This window comes from Sminthopsis crassicaudata, chromosome 4 (assembly GCF_048593235.1).
Source record: "Sminthopsis crassicaudata isolate SCR6 chromosome 4, ASM4859323v1, whole genome shotgun sequence".
Classification (NCBI taxonomy): domain Eukaryota; kingdom Metazoa; phylum Chordata; class Mammalia; order Dasyuromorphia; family Dasyuridae; genus Sminthopsis; species Sminthopsis crassicaudata.
This window is the reverse complement of record NC_133620.1, coordinates 38,623,158-38,645,379: the sequence shown is the minus strand read 5'-3', so window position 1 is coordinate 38,645,379 and position 22,222 is coordinate 38,623,158. Positions and strand designations below refer to the sequence as shown.

Genomic DNA, 22,222 nt, shown 5'->3' with positions numbered 1-22,222 from the left:
ATTTATTTATATATATATATATCCTTCATTAAAATAAAGTCAACCCCAAAGAGCTAAGCCTGAATGTTTTTCCAGGGAAGAGTATGTTAAGTGGGTTTTTATTTGATGGATAAACATGAATATTATTTAAGCCATTTCATAGAAGGAACTTTTTTTTTTCCTTTCAAAGAGATTTATAACATTTGAGGTAAAAATGATCTATCAGCTCCCCAACAACACATATTTTAAACATTAGGTCATTGCAAGATTCTGTTCGGTTTTTCTATCCCATTCATTCCTGTGGTTCTCAGGCATTTAAAGGATAGCAGTGAATCTGACACACCCTCACTCTATATGCTAAAAGCTACTAGTATAGCTTGTACTAAGGCTAGGAAAGACTAGTAGGAATGGATGAAAAGTCTAAATTATATAATAGTAGCATGTCCAAGCCTTTATAGATTATATGGTATAGAGGATACATGTTGTAATAGGTAGAACTATTTTTCTAGTCCTGTATCTAATGCATAATAGCCATGTGAACAAGATCAAGTCTCCTCACTTCTCAATGTTCCCAAAATCTTTGGGCTATAAGTGATCGTGAATAATTGTTGGGGACTAATGGAGATAGAAAATCTGTTTTCACTCTTTCTCCTTCCCCATATTAATACTCTCCCTAAAAGTCATATTTTCATATCTAATCATGGCACAGATAACTTGAAGTTCTTGAGGACTTTTATCACTGGAGCACAAAATTCTGGCTTGATTAACCGTGCTGAAAATACTGTTTCTAGAATGTCAACTATCTGCAGAATAGCTTTGGGAAATATGAAAAGACATTTCATAAGTAGGCTAGACACTAGGTGATTAATTTTTTTGGTCATGGTAACACACAAAAAAAGAAAATCATAAACTATCCTCCAGTCCTCAACAGAGACAGAGTAGAAGGAAAGGTGGCAGAAAGTACTAAGAATCACATAGACTTTTCATCCATTTAAAAAGATTTATTTGACCATTGGCATTCTAAATGTGAGATTCTTATCCAGAAAATCAGTGAATGAACAAATGGATGGAATAATTTCCATATTGACATAATCATTAAAAATGAAACCTGAATATAAAAGGAAATTGTAGTCAAATGGAAACTCTCAGATCCTTCTTGTAGAAACAAATAAAGGAATTAATGGAATTCTAGTCATTTTTGTATCTAAAGGAAATAATTCCCTTCATCATTTCCTATGTTAGTTGGTTATTATTCACTACACGAATCTTTTACTAATCTTGGACTATTTAGTATTTCTATCAATGATTCGGGTAAAGATATAGATGACATGCAGAGCACATAAAACTGAGAGAGATAACTAATACGTTGGAAGAAAAGGTCAGGATCCAAAAGTATTTTGATGAACTAGAACACTAGGTTGAAGAAAGATGAAATTTAATTGGGATAAATATAGTCTTACATTTAGGTTAAAAAAATCAGCTTCATAATTATAAGATAGGGCAAGCATGGACCAATGGATCTAAAAAAAAAAAGTTGGGGTTTCAGTGGCCTTCAATCTCTGTATTAATTAGCAATATATTGTGACAGCCAAAATCAAATGATATATTATTAATAATGTGCTCAGTACTGTGCATATCACATAGTAGGTGCTTAATAAATTCTTGTTCCCTTTTCACTATTTTCCTCCAAAATTAACATAATCTTGGACTTCATTGAGAGGTGATAGTTCTACTCTGCCACCATTAAGCCTCACATGGAGTATTTATTTAGTTGTGGACCACACACTTAGAGAAAGAAATAAATTGATAAATTAGATGATATCAAGTAAAGGGTAACCAGAAAAATGAAAAAGCTTTGATTCCAGAAACAGTTGAAGGAATAGGCAAATTCATCCTGGAGAAGAGAAGATTCAAGGGAGGAAAGATAACTTCCTTAAAGTATTAAATGGAGAAAGAATTAGACTTTGGCATCAGGGGACAGAATCAGAAGCAATGAGTAGATTTTGTCAAGAGGTGAATTTAGGCTTGATTCCTACAAAAACTTCCTATGTAATAGAGCTGTTCAAAATTGGAATGAAAAAAAATGGTGGGGTCTCTATGAAAATGTTTACATAGAGGCAAGATGACCACTTATGGACATATTTGAAGTGGGGGTTCTCTTGCGGATGTGTATTGGACTAGATCACTGCTGAGGTGCTTTTCAGCTCTCAGATTTTGGGATTCTTGCATAGACAAAAAGAATGTGTAGCTCACTATAGAGAATGATAAAGTAGATGACTTATGTGAAAATCTTGATAAAGACTTTTCAAATTAAATCAACAGAATACCTTACTACTCTTCTTAGAGGCAATGGGCACTAGACCTTAAGAAAACCCAAATTTCAATCCAATTTCAGCTATTAAAGCCAACTTACAACTATTAGCTGTAACTACAGCAGCTAGGTTGACCCCAGGTAACTTATTTAATCTCTCTGCTTGCTTCAGTGTCATCATCTATAAAATGGGAATAATAACAGCATTTATTTTCCAGAGTTGTTTTGAAGAAAAAAATTTGTAAAGAGCTTTACAAACCTTAAAGTATTACATACATGCTAACTATTGTTATTTAATAGCTAATGACTTCAGAAAAAAGATGAGTATGAAGGGAAATGTCAAAATATGTGTTGGAAAATAGAAACCAGAATAAGGAAATGTAAGAGACCACATAAAGAAAAATTCATAGATATGGATATTCTTTATATATTCTTATGTTATCTTTTTATATTACATAAGAAGCCATAGATTCACACACACACACACACACATGCATGCACATAATTTCCTTTTGTGATATTGTTTACTCTGTCCACTGCTTTTCAACTCTCTCCTGGAAGGATTCTTTCTCTCTATATATTTCTCTCTACATACACATATAATGAATACTCCTTATATATTTTATATATGTAATGAATACTTATGAATATGATATACATATATATGTAATATATATGATGATATACATGATACATGATATACATAAATACATAAATAATATATTATATGCAATGCTTAATATATGATACTTTCCATTATATATAGCATATTATGTATAATATTTTCTATATATAGATTATATAGAATATTAATCATACAAGCATATAAATATATGGATAAATATGTATATATACTAATGTAATACTTTTTTCAGAGAGAGAGGTGGAGGGCAGTTGATATGCAATGAACAATGTTACAAAAAAAGAAATTTATTCTCTGCTAATACAAGAAAAGACTAGTTACCAATGTGAGAGTCAATTCTGAGTTGGATATTTATAGACAGATTGTAGACTTGATAGAACAAAAATTAAAATCATGAACAAAAGGAAAATATGAAGATAAGTTATAGCATATAGTTCAAATGCAACATGTTTAAATATGCTATTAGTGCTTAATGATGGGAAATGGAGAAAGGAACTGTCAGTTTCCTATGGCAGTTTGACCCATACAAAATGAGTGTTCTAACAATGAGTACCAAAGAAACACTTGATCTTCCAGGAAGATCTTGACAAACATTGAGATATGGGAGATGAGAGCAACACTCATGTTGAATTTATATTAATTTGTAAAATTTTATGAAGAAGAATAATAGAAAATTTTAAGACATTGAGGATCATAAAACAATATGTAGCCATAGAGATAAGCCTTTAGGGAAATTCTAAAATGTAACTTGAATTCAGTTTAAATAAACTTTATTTATATTTATATTTTTTGAACTCTTAAGCTTTTCCAAGGATTACTTATAGATTTGTGAAATAGATCAGAGATCCATAGATATTGAGAAGAAGGATGATGTGGTAGATAGAGGGTTGGCTTAGGAATCAGAAATAATTGGTTCCTACTTCTAATACACATTAGCTATATGACCATGGACACATTCCTTTCATTCCTTCAGTAATTTTTTAAGACTAAAATTCACCTACAAGCTGCTGATCTGTATTGGTGGGTAGAGTTTTTCATATCAGGAACTTTTAATCCTGATGAATCAAGAGATCTGATTCAAAAGAGGAAAATAATATATTGATATATATTTCACATATGGTAGTCTTTGTATTCCTAGGAAATTCTAAGTTTCTAAGAACTTATCTTGAAAGTGATAATTCACCCATCCCCCCTCACTTTTTCTTCATTCACTTACTATAATGGGTCCTAGTTCCTTTAAGAAAATTGTTGAGTCTTGTTTGCATCTCTTGTTTAGGTGCTGCTCTAGATGGAACTTAAAAGGACAAATTCTATATGGGATCCAATGATACATGCTTAAGAACATGCAGCTGAAGATGGTTGGATGTTGAGAGGGCTACCAGAAACCTCAGCCAAACCACATTTTGGATAATATTACTTAAATTATACATCTTCAGTTATATTAAAAAGTCAATGCGTTGCTCAAATGGAAAAGTCATGAGTATAATCAATAATTGCCTGAAGCACAAAAAAGTAGGATGATTTGATTTATATAGCATTTCATTGTAGAAATAAGACAATCTGATGGTTTATTCTAACATTGGAAGTGGGAAAAAGAAGGCCGAAGCAGTGGATGTCCCTTGATGATGGTCATGTAGTTAGCTGTACAGTTATTGTTTCAGAATCTCAGAACTGAAAGGGACTAGTCTACCTTGCATGTGATTAACATTCCCCTTTACAGTATTGTCTGTGAGTCTTTATTCAGATTCCACTCAAACCCCTGTTGTAAGTGAGAATAAAATCAGATTATTTCTTGAGGCACACTATTCCATTTGTTTGGATAATGCTAATTAGAAAAATTTTCCAGAAATCTGCCTCATTGCAATTTCCTTCTTTCCAAATCCTATTCTCTGATGTCAGCAGAGTCTTTAATGTGATAACACTTTGGATATTTGAAAACAGTTCTTATGTCTTTCCTCTTCTCTCGTCAGGATAAACAGATCTAGTTCCTCCAAGTGATCCTTATGTGACATGGTTTTTGATCCCCACCCTGCTTGGGTTCTCTTCTCTGGCTGAATATATTCCTTCTTGCCAATATTCTATGTGATTACTTTTATTTCCTTAATCAGAGGATGAGTCCAAGGAACAGACTAAGTTTATAATCCATAAATTTATTCCTTCTATATTATTACCTCTCTCCTTTCTGGTTTTTTTTTCCCTAACTTTGGATAACCTGAGTTAATTTTGGTCCTGATTTGGCCAGAGATTTTAAAAGTAGACAATCAACATATTTGTAGCTAAGAATGCTTCTCTTTCTTCCTTATTTATAGGAGAAATAGCATGGGAGAAGAGAGAAGGTATAACACCTATGATTCTTGGATCTCCTTTCCATTAGCAGGCCAATTGCTTAGCAAATGTAAGTAATTATGTTATAATACAGGTAAGTATATAAATAAACCAATTTTTCTTTTCATTCTTGAGGAAAGAATTAGTGAATTATGTCCAATACCAAGAATAGAAATGTTGTTATATATTTGCCACTGTATTTATTGTGAATGAAAATAAGGCACAATAAATCAGCCATTGAGATAGCTAAGTGTGCTAAAGACTGGAGTGAGGAAGATCTGAGTTCAAGCCTCAGACACTTAATTACACGGTTATTTTTATTTAGTTATTTAGGAAAGGCATTTAACCTCTATTTGGAGAAGGAAATGGCAAACTACTTTAATGTCTTTGCCAAGATGACCTAATAGACAAAGGTCCATAGACTCATGAAGAGTAGGACACAACTGAACAATAAACAACAACAAAAATCAGTTATGTAGAGATTATGGTATCCATGCCTTTGGGGAAAAGTTGTTTGTGCTTTTTGTTTCCTGTGTACACTCCTGTTTCACTATTGAAGAATGAAAAGGAGAAAGAGACTTTGCATCCATCACCCCTACATTTTTATAATGAGTCAGATCATCACTTTGGCTTGAAAGACAAAGGATCAGTAAAAGCTGCAATTTCTGCCTATAGGGTTAGATCAAATAATGACAAATCTAGGAAAGGGGGTGACTCACCCCACATTATGAATAAATCTGGTCCAAATTTAAAAGAGCTAAGATAATATAAATTTTCATTCCAGTCTTTTAGGGATTGCTTTTAGCCAAGCACTAATATAATAAAGCCTCATCACATCAATAATTGCACCCTTTGAAAATATTTCACACACTTTGGCACAAAATAAGTTAAAAGGAAATTTGATAGTGATTTAGTGCATTTCTCCAATGTTAATAATTATTTTAGACAATTTTTCAATCAAAGTAGAATTTACTGCTAATACATTTCTAGATAAACCAGACATTTCCACTTCTCCTTATGCTAAGTAAAATGATCCCATCCCATTTACCTTGAGCAAAATAAACAAACAAACAAACAAACAAAAAACAAACAGAACTAATAAGTAAGTAGTAAATACTATGGCATGCACCAAGATCAGATATAAAACAATTTTGGAGCAAAAGTAAGTTTCTAACATAATTTTGTTGTTGACTCTGGCATCTTTTTTACTGATAACAACAGTGGTGATAACATTCACATAGTACTTTTAAGATTTGCAAAGCATTTCACAAATATTTCATTTTGTCATTTGAACTATCTTGAGAGGTAAGTATTATTGCTATCCCCATTTTATAGGTGAAGAAACTGAGGAAAGCAAAGATGAAAAGGGGGAAAGAGAGTCAAAATATTTCACTAAATAGTGAAAGATAAGAATTAATCCCTTAGCAAGGAACTGGAAACAGTGAAAAACCATCAGTTAGGAAATGGCTGAATAAGTTATGGTATACAAATGTAATGGAATATTATTGTTCCAGAAGAAATCATGAGCAGGCTGATTTCAGAAAAGCCTGGAAAGTTTTACATCAACTAATGCTAAGTGAAGTAAGTGAACATTGTACACAGTAACAACAAAATTAAGTGATGATCAAGTGTGAAAGACTTGGCTCTTTTCAACAAAGTGGTGATTCAAGGCAATTCCAATAGACTTGTGATGAGAAAAAAACTATTCGCTTCTAGAGAGAAGCCTATGGAGACTGAATGTGGACCAGAAATTAGTATTTTAACCTTTGTTGTTGTTGCTGCTGCTGTTTGCTTGTTTCAGCTAGTTTTTCACTATGATGATGGCTCTTTTGGTGTTTGTTGGTATGTTTGCCTGAACTCTTAAAGAAAATGTCATTATTCTAGTTTTGCAGAGATAAGTTGGAAGTGGCTTTAAGAAAGTCAGTTTGCTCTATAGAGTAGGAATCATAGGTTCTATGGTCAAGGAAAACCTAGTTTTCAGCATAAATAGTAGGAAAAAAAACATTTATGTTTTGACCTAACTGTTAACATACACAATTCAGGAATTTTCTTTTCCTTTTTTTCCCTTTTTTTCTTTCTTTTTTATGTTTTTAATTACAGTATTTTTGATGATTTTTGCATGGAAAATTATTGTTTAGCCTACTCCTCACCTCTTTCCCTACAAAAGAAAAAAGTCAAATTTAATAACCTGGAAAGATTTACATGAACTGATGTTAAGCGAAACAAGCAGAACCTGGAATACATTGTACATATAACAGCACAAATGTGTACTGATCAACTATAAAAGACTTAGTTCTTCCAAAGCAAAGCAATCCCAATAGAATTTGGACAGAAAATGCCATCTCCATCCAGAAAGAGAACTATGGAGATTGAATATAAATCAACATATCCTATGTTCACTTTTTTTTTTTAATCTCTCCCACGGTTTCTCCATTTTGCTCTGATTTTCTCTTCCAACATGATTCATAAAGCAATGTGTATTAAAAATAGATAAAATTACTACAATAAAAAAAATCAGTAAGTATTAAAAAATGTGCCTTCAATAGATTTCACTTACTTCAGATCCTCTCTCTCCTTTAGGCCCTGGTTCACCCATTTCACCTGGTTCACCCTTTGTCAGGAACCAAAACAAAAAACACACATGAAAAGGGGTTCTTAGACATTATCTTTTTTTAATGTTAACAAAAATAATAAGTGTTGTTAAAACTTACTGGGGCCCCTTGTTGTCCAATGGCTCCTCTTGGTCCTGGTACACCCACATGACCCTTGGAATAGAGAACACGACAATACTTTAGTGAATATGTAAGGAAGATAGTCATAGTATCATATTAAGAATGCTGTATTGGGGATCAAATTTGGGTTCTTATGCTATTATTAGATAATTGATTTTTCTGAGTCTCAGTTTCCTCAGCTCAAGTATAATGTGATTGAACTAAATGAAGGTTCCTTCAATTTATAAATTATGATTTTATGAATAGGGTTCCTTCACTAGAATCTTAGCATTGTATGGAGTCTTCTTTGAAGGCTAGCTCAGGCAAGTATAAATTCTGGAAGTTTTTCAAGCATTTCTGGTAATGAATTGTCATGAAAGAATCCTCTAAGATGAAGTTACAGAGGCATATCGCTAGAAAGTTAGGTGTCAGATAATGATATTTTTTTGCTAATGCAAATTGTGAAACTTTTCTTAAGGCACAAAAGAGGATTAAAATATACATTAGTGAATGAGGTACCTGCGATGAAAAATAACCAAAGTACTGGAGTTGAAGAATAGACAAATATTAAGTTATAGGGAGATGTTACAAAATTCAATTTAATTACCACAAGGGTTATGATTGTCAGAAATATTAAATAGCATAATGACTAATGCTATGATGAACGGTAGATATTGTCTTCTTTTTTCCTACATGTACCTTTATGACTTCTATCAAACTAAGGTAATAAAGAATATGAGAAGGAACCCATTTTACTGAACCTATTCCCACACTGGGGGTGTACCATGGCATCTAACCTGACATGCCAAGGACATAGATGTTTGGATAGTTGATTTTCTGCATTGAAGAATGGGAGCAATTACTGTGCACAATGTTTAGAAATAACAAATTACTTTGACATTCAGGAATCTGCCATCATCCTGTTTCTCATAAGAAGGAATGCCAAGTTGCCATGTTTCCTTTTCGAAATGTGTAAACAGAAAGATGCCAGTATCCAGGAAGAATAAATCAGGTAAAATTTGTATAGCAAATATTTCACAAATGGACACTCCCCAGTACCCTTTCCTACTGTCCTTGTCACCTCACATTCCTTTCTTTTCACTTCTCGTGTCCAAAAAGAAAATTGATTTTTAGGAGGAGAAAAGTTCCTGGATTTGTCTCTTCTCTCTGGGATAAAAAGAGTATGAATATAATACACAGGGATAAGTTTTGGATATTCTCATTAGTCGGCATAATGATTTTGCCTTTTAGGAAGCAAATATGTATTTCTGACACTGAAATCTAAATCCAGGATAAAGAATCCAATGCCTAAAATGCAAAAAAAAAAAAAAAAAAGGAAAGAAAAGAAAAAAAAAGAAATTTCAGTGTAAAAAAGCTGAAATTATATATATATATATATATATATAATGCGTATAATATGTAAATATATGTAGTTTTAGGGACACATGCTTCTAGTGGAAGGAAAAAAGAAGAATGTTCAGAACATAAAAGAATAAATTCAAACAAGAAGAGTCTCTGAAGTCCTGGTATTTGGCAAATCAAACTTTGACGAGTACAGAAACATTTAAAGATATTAAAACTGAAGTCTATGAACTCTAATCATGGCTTTGTGATTACTCTGGCTATGTGATATTCATGAAGCCTTTCCAAATTGATGTGAAATTTATTCCTCACCCTGCACAGAATAGACATGGTTGTTTTACTGGCTATTGACCTCAATTATACACTTAGCCTTTATCCCTCATTTTTCTCTTAATATATTTACACTGTTTTGGTCAAAAGCTATAGATACTTTCCTGTGTATTCTTATATTGGTTTAATATTTACATTTATTCCTCCGAACCCCAGCAAGTATAATTTCCTGGAGTACTGGCATTCTTTTGTTTGTAGGGAAGGGGTATAAATTCTTTTTATAAAGAAGACAGAACACTAATATAGAGTTAGTATGTTGGAATCTTGCCTGTTATCCTGAGTGAATCACTTAACTCTGGACCCTATTCTCTTCATCAATAAAATAATGAGCTTGGACTCAATGACTTTTGGGATCTATTCTAAAATCTAAATTTAGGACTCTCTGAATCTAGTTCAATACATTGCATGTATTGGATACTAAATGCTTACACAATTAAATGACAAAATATCGGAAATGATCAGTCTATCTGTCATAGGCTGCAAACTCCTAGATGGAAAAGTTGAATCTATGGAATTTTCTTTGTACTATGCAAAATAATATGTCAGATACAGTGAAATACTTAGTTGATGAGAAAAATCCAATCCCTATTAGGCCTCTCTTTATATACCAAACTGAACACTTCTTAGTATTCTCTTCTTAGTGAACTCTTCTTAAAATATAGCTATCATTGGTTTCAGTCATGTCTATCTCTTTATGACTCCTTTTGGGGTTTTCTTGGCAAAGATAGTGGAGAGGTTTGCCATTTATTTTTCCAGCTCATTTTACAGATGAGGAAATTGAAGCAGAAAGGGTTAAGTTACTTGCCTAGGGTCATACGGCTAGTAAATGTCTGGAGCAGGTTTGTATTCAGGTCTTCCTGACTCCAAGTCCAGTGCTCTGTACACTGGATCATCTAGCTACCCCGATGATAGTTAACAAAAACAAAGAAACATAACAAAAAACTCAAATACTTTTCAAAGATAAACATAAATAATATTTGTTTTATCCATCATTTTGAGCCTACTGCTCCTACCTAGTAGTATAGCTAATTGTGAGCTGACTGTAATTATAAGTCACAAACAAAGTCAAAATTAAAAAAAAAAAAAGTCTGATGATGATAATAGTCAGGCTCACATTGGGGAAATCAGTTAACACATAATGTCCAAAGTAAAAATAAAACATCTTGGAAGACTACCCACGAAGATCTGGAGTCTATGATGGAATAATACAATTGTCAACAAAGTTTGATTTTTCTCATATGAATTAAAGTTGTATTTTGCAAGAGTTGACTGGGAGAGGCTGTATATGCTTCATGAATTTCAAATGTTAGAACAATAAAATCAGCAGGTTGGCTGGCCTTGGTTAACTGACTGCTTAAAGTGGAGCCATCAGTAAACAGAATAAAATGGGCTCTAGAACCAAATGGGAGGGAATGAGAAAAGATGAGAGGAATGGATTTGTTGATTAAACAAGTTCTTGAAACACATGAAAGCAGCCAATGTTGAAACCCCATCAGGAGGGAAAAGAAGGAGGAATGCGGAAATAGAAAGAGGAGGCCATAGTGTGAGCCCAGTGGAAACATTCTTTACTTGGTAGGTCCTACTAAAGAATGCCAGACTGTCTGGAGTCTGGTAAGTAATAGGGATCTGGTTTTAGCTAGCTGGTTATAGGTGAACGGAAGCCTTTTATCTCACATTAGGGTAGTAAACTCTTCATTTGGCAGCCAATAGTTTTGACTTGGCCACACCATGTAGTTTAGCTGGCAGAGAATAATATTACTAAAACTGAATTTCCTACTGGATATGTTGGGAAGTTATGCACCAAAAAGACTAAGATGGAATCATATGGGCTCTAAAATATGTTGGAAGCAGTTGGTGTATTGCAACATCACAAAAAGGAAAAAAAAAAGCTTCAGAAGAAGTTCTTGGGCCTTCTTGCATTAAAATATCAGTTGATATAAATGGCATGCAAAACAAATTGATATTTATTTTTTATACCTTGATAGGTCTTTCCTAAAATGTATAAATATAAAATGACTTATCATAAGAAGAGAAATTGGAATTATTTGAAGCTGTCTTAAAATTAAATGAAAATGAAAATTAAATTAAATTTAAATTTTAAAATAATTAATATTCTAAATCCTTTAGAATAGGGTAAAATTATTATTTTTCAGAAAATAAATTATAACAAGGATTTGACATTTTTCTGTTTTAAGAAAACCAAAATATTAATAATCTGTATCTATCAACCCAGTCTAGTTAATCTGAGTTTCACTTCCAAATATGGGTCACTTAAGTTTTACCATGGTACAAAGTTAAATGAATCAATTCCTCCTGTTATTAATACATATTCAGTCAGGCCAGGCTTGGTCCTAAGCACAGTGTAAGATTAAAAGAAGAGTGAGATATAATTTTTGTCTTGAAAGGTATTTGACTAGGGTCACAAGAACATACACATGAAAATATAAGGAAAGAAATAAATCTGGGAAACTGAGGATAAATATAAAAGTGTAGCATAGTTCTATAAGAAAAGTATCAAGGTTTGCAAGAATGATAAATGATAGAAAAAGTCAATATTTGAGGAACTGTGGAAGGATAATAATATGAATACACTATAAATATATTAGAGTGATACAATGTGAAAATATGTGAAAAAAGTCACTAGACATTTTATCTACCATTCATCTTATATCTAGGAATCTTATTCTTATGTATATTTTTCAAGAAGGTCAAAGTCTCAAATACAGCAAAATAATTAAAACAGAACAGATCAAAAAAATTGATACTCAAAGACTGAGGAATGGTTGAACAAATGTTGATAACATACATAATGAAATTATGTTGTGTCATAAGAAATAGTTAACTTGAAATATTTAGAGAAACATGTGGATGAATGGATGCAGGGCCAAGAAACAGATCTATTAGAAGAATACACATGACTCTAATAATGTAAATGAAACCTAAAGTAAAAAGAAACTGATCTCAGATTCAATGTCATAAATATTGTTTAATTTAATTTAATTGGTTGATCCCAGAGGACAGATTATGAAATATCCTTCTCTCCACATGGCAGGGCGATGGAAGATTTGGGTGTGGAATCTTGCATATGCTGTCAGATGTGGACATGGTGCCAGTTTTGCTTAACTGTTTTCTTTGGTTCAAGGCCAGGCTCCATTGAAGGAAGGAGTATATTAGGAAAATAACTGTGGTTAAAGAAAAAATAACAAGGGTCCTTAAAAAGTACAACATAAGTTGAAGCTAGCAATGACTACTAAGGACAAAAGAAAGGGATGTTTTGGATGTGTAGGGAGCAGGAGAAATAAGAATGTGGGCCTACTTTTTAGGGAAAATAGGGTGATAATAACAGGGAACAAAGAGAAGAAAGACTCTTTTACTTTTATTTATGTTTTCTCTGCCAAGGAATACTTTTATTTGGAATAGGAAGCATAGGACAAAAATGGTTAATTGTTGAAATTCTCTCCTTTATCAGCTAAAATCGTCAGGTTAGCTGTTTACACTGCTTTTACTTATTCTTCTATTATTTTTCAACTTCTTACAACCTGACTTCCAAACTCAACACTCAATTGAAAGTATTTTGTACAAAATTCTCAATAATTTCTTTTTTTTGAATAATAAATTTTTATTTTTCACAATACATGCTGATAGTTTTCAACATTTACCCTTGCAAAATCTTGTGCTTCATATCTTTCTTCCCTTCCCACTTTTCCCCTCCCTAGATAGTAAGCAATCCAATATAAGTTAAACATGTGCATCAAACATTTCTTAATGGCCACATCTGATGGTCTTTTCTTAGACTTAATTCTTTTCCACATATCTGCTACATTTAATAATACATTTAACTATAATGATGATGGTGATGATGATAAATCGCAGTTACATAGCACTTTTAAGATTTATAAAATATTTTACAAATAAGATCTCATTTTATCCTTACAAAAAGTGTTAATGACTTCTGTTTTTTTACTTCAACAATTTCCCAATACATATTTTTTAACAAAAAACAGCATCAAGTAAAACAGACTTGCATAAAGCATTCTGTACCCATAGTCCACTGTGCCTCTACCCAAAGCAGAAATCATTTGCCTTTTAAATGAAGTAAAGCCAAGATCATATCTTTACAAAGTTTGAAAGGAGACAAATGTCCAGTAGTTATTACCTTATAGCCTTCAGCTCCACATTCTCCTCTTTCTCCTGGTTTGCCTATTGGACCCTATAGAGATCACACATATACATAATCAGTTTTATAACTGAATTCAAATGTCTTGAACTCATTTGATATAATTAGTATAGATTTTTCTTCTGCCAAAAATTCAAAGAAATACTTAAGCCAAAATGTTGAATAATTTGTTTAATTCCACTCAATAATAAAGACTTATAGGAATGGAATGGATTTCAATGAGACCAATATCTTTTTCCAACTGTGGGAAGCAACAAATTTACACAAAGACTGAAGGAAGAATGAATTTGTGGAATGACTGGCCTGGGAAAAAACTTGAGGAAATGAATCTTAACTAAACAGCCTACATTGTCAGATGAGTAAATTGTCTGACCCTGGAAGCATATGTATGTGCTTTATAAGTGACATCACAATAAGGAAAGGAAACAACAGAATTTTGTTTAATGACTAAAATAATGAACTCTATTAGTTCCTCATGGCTACTTTAAAGAATATATTGCAGTTATTTCTTCTTCTCTGTCATTCTTAACCAGACATGCATTTGTTTACCCCTAAATTTGTGGGAAATTCTATGGACAAACACTAATCCTAACCCTCCAGGCAGAAACCAACCAAGCAAACATTGTGCTTATAAAAATATCTCAAACATTCCTTTGAGAGCACATATACCTTTGATATTGTAAACTGTTTTCATACTTTGCTATAAAATTTACCTAAACATCTATTCAAATATGTTAGTATTTATGGGCTACTTCAATTATGGCTGATGCTGAAGTTGAAATCAGATGTCAAAACACACAACTCATATTTGAAACTAAGTTGATATTTTAAAACTCACTCTATTATGAAAATAGCCATCACATACCATGGTTACTCTTAAACCAGGGATTAGATCTACCTCTTAACAGACCCACTGGTAACATTGGTGTTAGGGATTAGGATTATAAGGCTACTTGTTATTATATTAGATTTTTACTGCAGAAAATTATCTTATTTCTAAGGACATTTGGTTTGGGGTCTACCCAAATTTAAGTAATAGCAAATAGCATTTTTAAGGGTTCTCCTCAATTTTTAAAAATCAATTTTATTTAGATAAATGTTTTAGAGAAGTCAGAACATATTCAATAAACAAACCAAAAAAGGTATCAGTTACATATATATGCAAAATAAGAAAGAAGCATTGAATTTAAGTCAGAGCTCCTGGATTTGAATCTTGATTCTGTTACTAACTACCATGTGACTTTATTTAACTTTTTTGGGACTCAATTTTCTTACATATTAAATTAGGGAGTTTGATTAGATGACATTAAAGATTCTTTTTAATTCTAAATTCTATGCTCTTTCTCATCTAATGAATGGATCCAATTATAGATTACATACTGGAGCAAGAATCTCCTTTACAATTACCTGCCAAGTGATCACCCAACCTCTGTCTAAATTTTTCTTTTTGGGGGGGTGGGGCTGGGGCAATTGAGATTAAGTGATTTGCCCAAGGTCACACAGCTAAGAAGTATTAGATTTCTGAGACTGGATTTGAATTCAGGTCCTCTTGACTTTGGGGCCAGCACAGTCATGCCATCTATGCCATCTAGTTACCCCTAAATATTTCTAAGAAGGGGAACCTAACTCCTTATGAAGTAGTCTCTTCCACATTGTTGTATTCTTTCCAAATTATTGTCCTTCCTTTTTTAAGGATTTCATAATCTTTTCCTCTTCTCCCCAACCTCTGAGCATATACTTAGGAACTTTGATATTTATGTTGAGATTACTGGACTCTCAGTTCATCAATATCTTTAAACCTTATAATCTGTGCCTCAATTCTACCTTTGCTTTTAAGACATCATCATTCATTACTATTTGTATGATCCAGAATTCTGAAACTCCTTTTTCTAATCCCCTATGCTTCTATTGAGTTTTCTGCCTCACTCCTTTCTTCTCACTGTGATCTCTCTTTTATTCATCTCTATTTTCCTATTCCATTATTCCATTGATCTCATTTGAATTCCTTTACATTTTTGACCCTATGATTGATTACTTTGACTATATTATCCCTGACCTTTAAATTTTTTTTTTGTCATATCACAAATTACATTGTCAGGCTCTAATACAAGATTACCTCAATCAGTCACTTTTTTTCATAGCAACTGATGTGTTGTTGAATGCTGTTGAAGAGTCATTCAACCATGCCAGTTGAGTTCACTACAAATTTATTAAACCAACTGGATCTTCTTTGCTATATGTTATTCATTTGCCAACCATTGAATGTGGATTTTTTTCAAGATTCCCTCGTGTCTGTATCAGTTAAAGATCTCTTTAGCTTCCATATGTTCAATTACCACCATTTTGGGAAAAATCTGAGTCATGATTGATCTCTCTGTCTCTCATCTTGTCTACTTATAGATTTCACTTTTTCCTTGTCCACGTAATTATTACCCTGAGAAAACCTTTCTAAGTCGTTCTTTTCCTGTTTGATAATTTTCTTTTTTGGATCACCATTCTGGGAAAGACCTCAGCCGTGCTTCATATTATTCTTGCTTCAAATCTATGGATTTCTTTTCTCTCCACATGCTGGATTGTCCCCTGTGACTACTGGTCTTCTTCCATTCCTTTGCAGCATTCCTAAATCCCTAAATATCTTCCATTAGAATATAAACTCTCTTTGAAGGTGAGAATTGTCTTAGTTATTTACATTTCAATCTCTAATGCTTATTATTTGCCTGGAATATAGCAAGTGCTTAATAACTGTTTTATTCATCCATCCCTTTCTATGTAGATCTCTCCTAAATTTAAATATATAATTCTAATCCTTCCTATGACTTGATGACTATTGGATATCTTCACCTGGATCCTACTGACATCTCAAACTCAATAAGTCCAAAACAGCTATTTTAATTTCTTCTCAAACCTATACTTCCTTTTCCTTTTTTTTTTTAAATTTTTACTGAGGGTACCCTATCCTTCCAGTTATCCAGGCTCTCATTCTTGAATTCTTTCTTGACTTTTCTCTCTTCCTCCTGTCTTTTTTCCTCCCCACTCATATCCAAGCAGTTGCCTAATTTTGTTGATTCTTTCTCCATATCTGACCAAGGTCTCCCTGACTTCAGGTGCAAAGCTTTATGCATTGTGCTATGTAGCTACCTATGTTCCTTCAGGCTAGTATGTGCTTAAGAAATTTTTGTTGAACAGAATAAGAAGGTTTTCCCTGATATTGAGCTTAAATTTGGCTTTTGAATGTTGCAACCATTGCTCTTAGATCTAAACAGAACAAGTCTGATTCCTTTTTCATATGATAGTACTTCAAAAATATGAAGACATTTCCAGTCTTTTTTTTTTCCTTCAGGCTAAAGGTTCCTAATTCCTTCTAACTAATCTTCATATACCTAGATATCATGCCAATTATAAGAGATCATACTTGCATTATCTAACTCATAGGGCCAATGGGAAAGAATTGCTGTTAGCCCTTAAGTGTTTATTAAATACCAGACACTTTGCTGAGTGCTAAGGATTCAAGAACAACCCTTGCTTTCAAGTTGCTTACAGCTTAGCCAGGGAAGACATATACTTTTATGGGCATCTACAAAATACATCCAAAGAAGGCACAAGGTAACCTTGGATGGGAAGGCACTAGCAATCTTGTCCATTAGCTGTACCTACTGGATGGAAGGTTTGAGGAAGGTGGAGAGGTAGAAAATGACTTCTGCAAAAGTTGATTGAAGTTTTAAAGAAAACAAGGAATTCCAAGAGGTAGTGGTGAGAAAGTTAGGCATTCCAGGAATGGGGACTACTAGCAAGAAAGAACAATGAGAGGAGAGGGAACAAAAGGTCTGAGGAATAGTAATTAGGTTGATGTAATCAACTGTAGAGTATGAGAAGGGGAATATATGGCAGAAAACTGGAGAAGTAGGAAGAGATCAGTTTGTTAAATGTTTTAAATGCCAAATAGAATAGTTTATATTTGGTTTCAGAGGTCATCAGGAACCACTGGAGTTTATAGAGTAGGGGGTGACATGGTCAGACCTATATGTTGGAAAAATCACTTGGTGACCACGTGGAGGTTAGAATAGAATAGGGAGAAATTTGAGGAGGAAGACAAAATAGGAAGTTAATCTAGTAAACTGGGCATAATCCTGTAAATGTGGGCTACTTAGTCAGGTTTTAAACTGTCTATAGGGAAGGTTATAAAGGACTGAGTTCCATAAAATCTTGTTTCTTTAGAGGTATATAATAGAAACCAAACTGTCTTTGGAACCAGCAGGCCAGAGTTTAAATTCTGTCCTGATAACTTACTACTCACATAGCCCTGGACAAGTTCATTTGTTTGGGCCTCTGTTTCCTAATCTATAAAAAAATAATATTGGGTTGGATGACCATTAAGGTCCCTTCCAGCTATAAACCTATGATTCCAGCCAGTGGGCATAAACGTTCTGGCACTATTTCTTCACTGCATGGGTATAAAACCATAAAGAAACCAAAGGACAGACTTCTGAGAACTTAAAAATTTTTTCAATTTGATTATTATGAAATCTTTGTCAAAATTTTCATAACTTTTCTAAAGTAATCTTCTTCCTTGATAGCTTCCATTAAAAAGGGTACATGACACCTCCATTAAAGTGGAATATAATTGTAATGTTTTTGTCATGTTAGACAACTGTTCATTTTTGTGGACATTTTTCCCAAATAAATTTAAATTGAAACCTTTTGTTTTTACATTGCCTGTTTTCCCTTAGATCTCGCCTTCAAATTTACCCATTTTACTAATACTTGAATGAAAATCCCATTTCAAAGAGTTTTTATTATCTCTTTTAACAACAACAACAAACATTTGTGTCTAATGATAGCCATCTCTAGAATAGGAGGAAGAGGGAATAAAAAAATAAATTTACATGATAACTTTATCATATATTTAAAAGGAATAACAAGTTGCACCTAATAGATTTGCAGTTTCATGTACATTTGCCTTCTTATACTATATTATTGAAATGATTCTTTTATTCCATAAATTAAAATTCAAATAAATAGAAAAATTAAAGAAGAGATTAAAAAAATAAAGATAGAAAAAAATAATTAGTTCATATATACCATTTTTTAAAAGTACACAAAACAATAGTGGTTAAAGGAGATTAAGTGACTTGACTAGGTTTATACAGATAAATTTAAATTCAACTCTTTCTGGCTTGAAGATATAGTCTCTATCCTTTGTACCATTTAACTTCCTAATTATGATCAAACTATGATGTATAAAACTAAGAAAATGTAAGAAAATACTATCAAAAGATGATATCAGTGTGGTGAATCTTATTTTATTCTAAAAAAACATCAAAACAGTATTGAGAACAAGACCTACTGGTTCACCTAGGGGCCCCGGTGGTCCTAGAATTTTGTTGTCTTCTCCTGGATAACCCTAAATGAAAAATGATGACATGAGAAATGAAAGCAATATATTAACCTTTCCACAACTCTGAAAAAAAAGACCCTTAACACCCTAGAAAGTTTAATTATTTAGATATTAAATCCCAGGTATGATATAGCTTAGTTTTGTTTTTGAAGCAAAATTTTCCGCATCTTCTGTTTTGCATGGAATCTCAAAAAGTGTATACATTTCATATTTAAAATGCTAGTCTGGATCAATTATATAGAAATGATAACATTGAGAGTTAAGTGTAAGATTGCCCATGGCATCAATCTCTCTCATGACTACTCCTAAGCCACCAGAAATCCTTGATGTGCAGGTGCCATAATTAGTCAAAAATCATCATTCCACATGAAAAGATGCCAAATATCATAATTGTTATATTTGTATTGTCTTATCTGTATCAGCACGAATGTCCAGTTCTTCAAAGACCTTATCTAAATGGGCTAACTCCTTCAGGGTAGACCCTGAAGCACAGTGCTGTCTATAAAAGAGACACTTAACTTGTTGAATGAATGTTTACTTGTAGAAATGAATTTAGTAGACTTTGAAAAGGATATTAATGGATCTAAATGAGACTAGGACATGTCTGTGATGCTATAAATTGGAACACATAGGATAGGTCTAGTGACTGGAACAATGATCTCATTAGTAGGGAAGACATCTTTTTTTTCTATTAATACAGGTTGTTGTTCCTTTCTTTACAACCTTAGAGAGTTATCTAAAGCATGTTAGGCTAAATTACTTGGCCCTGAATCATGAAGCCTGAAGGTATCAGAGATGAGTCTTGATCCCCTTGATTACATTAAAAAACTTTTTTGTTTTTTTGTTTTGTTTTGTTTTTTTAATATTTTATGCTTTGTTGTCTCTCAGCCACTGAAAACCATGATATTTGTTTTCTCATATCTGTAAACTGATGAGAGTAGATTAGTTAACTTTCAAGATCTCTTCCAACTCTAGTTTGAAGAAATCATAAGTACCCTTTAAGAAATTGACTTATAATAATGTCTTATTTAAAATTTAGGTGAGTATATTATTAAAAAATTTTGGAAAGGTGCTTTTTTGTTGAGAATGAGAATCCTGAGAAAAGACCTCAGCTGTGGGGGAAGACTATTCTTGTTCTACATTCTTTGAGCAGTCCTCATCATCAATCCTCAATCATCAATTATCTCCTCCTACATTCCTCCCCCCCTCCTATACCACATCACCATTTGTGGTATGGTTGTAATGAGATCTGACTCTTAAGAGTGTCTATGATGGTGTCAAACTGTTACTGTGGGAGTGAATTTGAGTGGGGGAGGAAGGAAGGTTAGAACGGTTCAAACACACACACACACACACACACACACACACACACACACACACACACACACACAGAGTGGGTGTTTAATACAATGGACTGAATGGAGATTCTTTTAACTGATTCCATATTGGATATGTGAGAAATAGGTCAAAGTAGGGAAAGGCAACCTTTGCCTTGGATCTAAGCTCAATCATCAATTGGGAATATCAATTCCCAAGAATTAATATCAACATTGAGGAAGCAATGAGGAGTAAGCCCTAGCAAATGTAGATATATAATTGGCACAGTTCTAAAACTTCAATAGTCTCAGTATAAGAAAAGAAAGGGGAAGCACCAATGGACTCCTCAGAGTCTGGATGTGAACAATAATTAATAATATATAAAATGTGGCTTTGGGTACATGACAAAGAGGGAATATACTAAAAGGGTATGACAATTTCTTAGTGTGAATATAATTTCTTAAGATTTTTGAGAAAGTTTTTGCTATTTTTTCCTGAGGGGGAATAAGAACTTATAAATTCTATATTTCAACCTTAAGTAATTAATAATGAGACAAAAATCTAATGAACCTACCTTTTCTCCTTTAGGTCCTGGCAACCCAGGAGGTCCTGGCTGACCCTGATGGCCCTAAGAAAAAGAAAACCACTGAAAAAAGAAATGCCATACTTTGCTTCCAAGTGGTTTGTTTGATTCAGTTTCATGCCCATGTCATCAGACCTTATATTCTTCCATGAACAGAAGGGATATACTCTGCAAGATGATGAGGTTTCACACTATGTCATTAGAGTTTGCTAAGGGGATTTCCAATGCATGTTCCTCTTAGGAACACCATCTATCAAATACAAACAAGTACTTGTAAACAGATAGTTTCATGTTTGATAATGTAAATCCTTACCATATATCCTGGAATTCCTGGTTCCCCTTCAGGTCCCATTAATCCTAAACTTCCCTATAAAACAAAATGAAAAATCAATGAGAGTAAATATAGTTAACTCCATAAAATTTCTAAATGCTATTCTTTTCATGGTTTTGTGTGTGTGTGTGTGTGTGTGTGTGTGTGTGTGTGTGTAAGGTTTGTAATGTCTAATTTGATACAAGCAAAACATAATAATTTATTCTTATTTTGGCTCAAACTACTCTTCTGTACTGTAGAAGTGGGAAAAGGGTTTTTTTGGTTTACTTTTTAGTATTTCATTAGATTTCTTTAGATTAACTTTAAGGTCCCTTTCAGCTCTAAGATTTTCTATACAAAGCATGATTATAAATCAATAGGACTAAGACACAAGATATCATTCCATTTAAAACATTGTTGTTACAAATTACCTGTCACCTTGGAGGCTGGACATATATAAAACTAATTTTTTGGAACATCTCTTTGTAAAAAATGTGGTCAGAAGCAGGATGAATACAGAGAGGCTTAGAAAGACATACATGAACTAATGCTAAGTGAAATGAACAGAACCAGGAGATCATTATACATTTCAACAACAATACTATATGATGATCAATTCTGATGGACGTGGCACTCTTCAACAATGAGAGGATCCAAATCAGTTTCAATTGATCTGTGATGAACAGAACCAGCTACACCCAGAGAAAGAACACTGGGAAATGAGTATGGACCACAAAATAACATTTCTACTCTTTCTATTATTGTTTGCTTGCATTTTT

General features: G+C 33.0%; 1 protein-coding gene and 1 long non-coding RNA gene across 3 annotated transcripts in view; one reads left to right on the top strand and one right to left on the bottom strand.

The window, feature by feature from the left end:
* Positions 1 to 21,258, top strand: part of LOC141541826 (uncharacterized) — a 31,849-nt gene extending 10,591 nt beyond the window's left edge. The window contains exons 2-3 of the long non-coding RNA XR_012481912.1: positions 5,243 to 5,328; positions 21,139 to 21,258. This is a non-coding gene — a long non-coding RNA (uncharacterized LOC141541826). The remainder of the gene's footprint in view (positions 1 to 5,242; positions 5,329 to 21,138) is intronic.
* Positions 1 to 22,222, bottom strand: part of COL24A1 (collagen type XXIV alpha 1 chain) — a 345,626-nt gene that overhangs the window by 66,226 nt on the left and 257,178 nt on the right. For both annotated transcript variants that reach the window (XM_074266340.1, XM_074266341.1), the window contains 6 exons: positions 21,447 to 21,500; positions 21,125 to 21,178; positions 19,183 to 19,239; positions 13,818 to 13,871; positions 7,970 to 8,023; positions 7,816 to 7,869 (listed from right to left, as the gene is read on the bottom strand). In XM_074266340.1, coding sequence (XP_074122441.1) covers positions 7,816 to 7,869; positions 7,970 to 8,023; positions 13,818 to 13,871; positions 19,183 to 19,239; positions 21,125 to 21,178; positions 21,447 to 21,500 — 327 coding nt within the window. The remainder of the gene's footprint in view (positions 1 to 7,815; positions 7,870 to 7,969; positions 8,024 to 13,817; positions 13,872 to 19,182; positions 19,240 to 21,124; positions 21,179 to 21,446; positions 21,501 to 22,222) is intronic.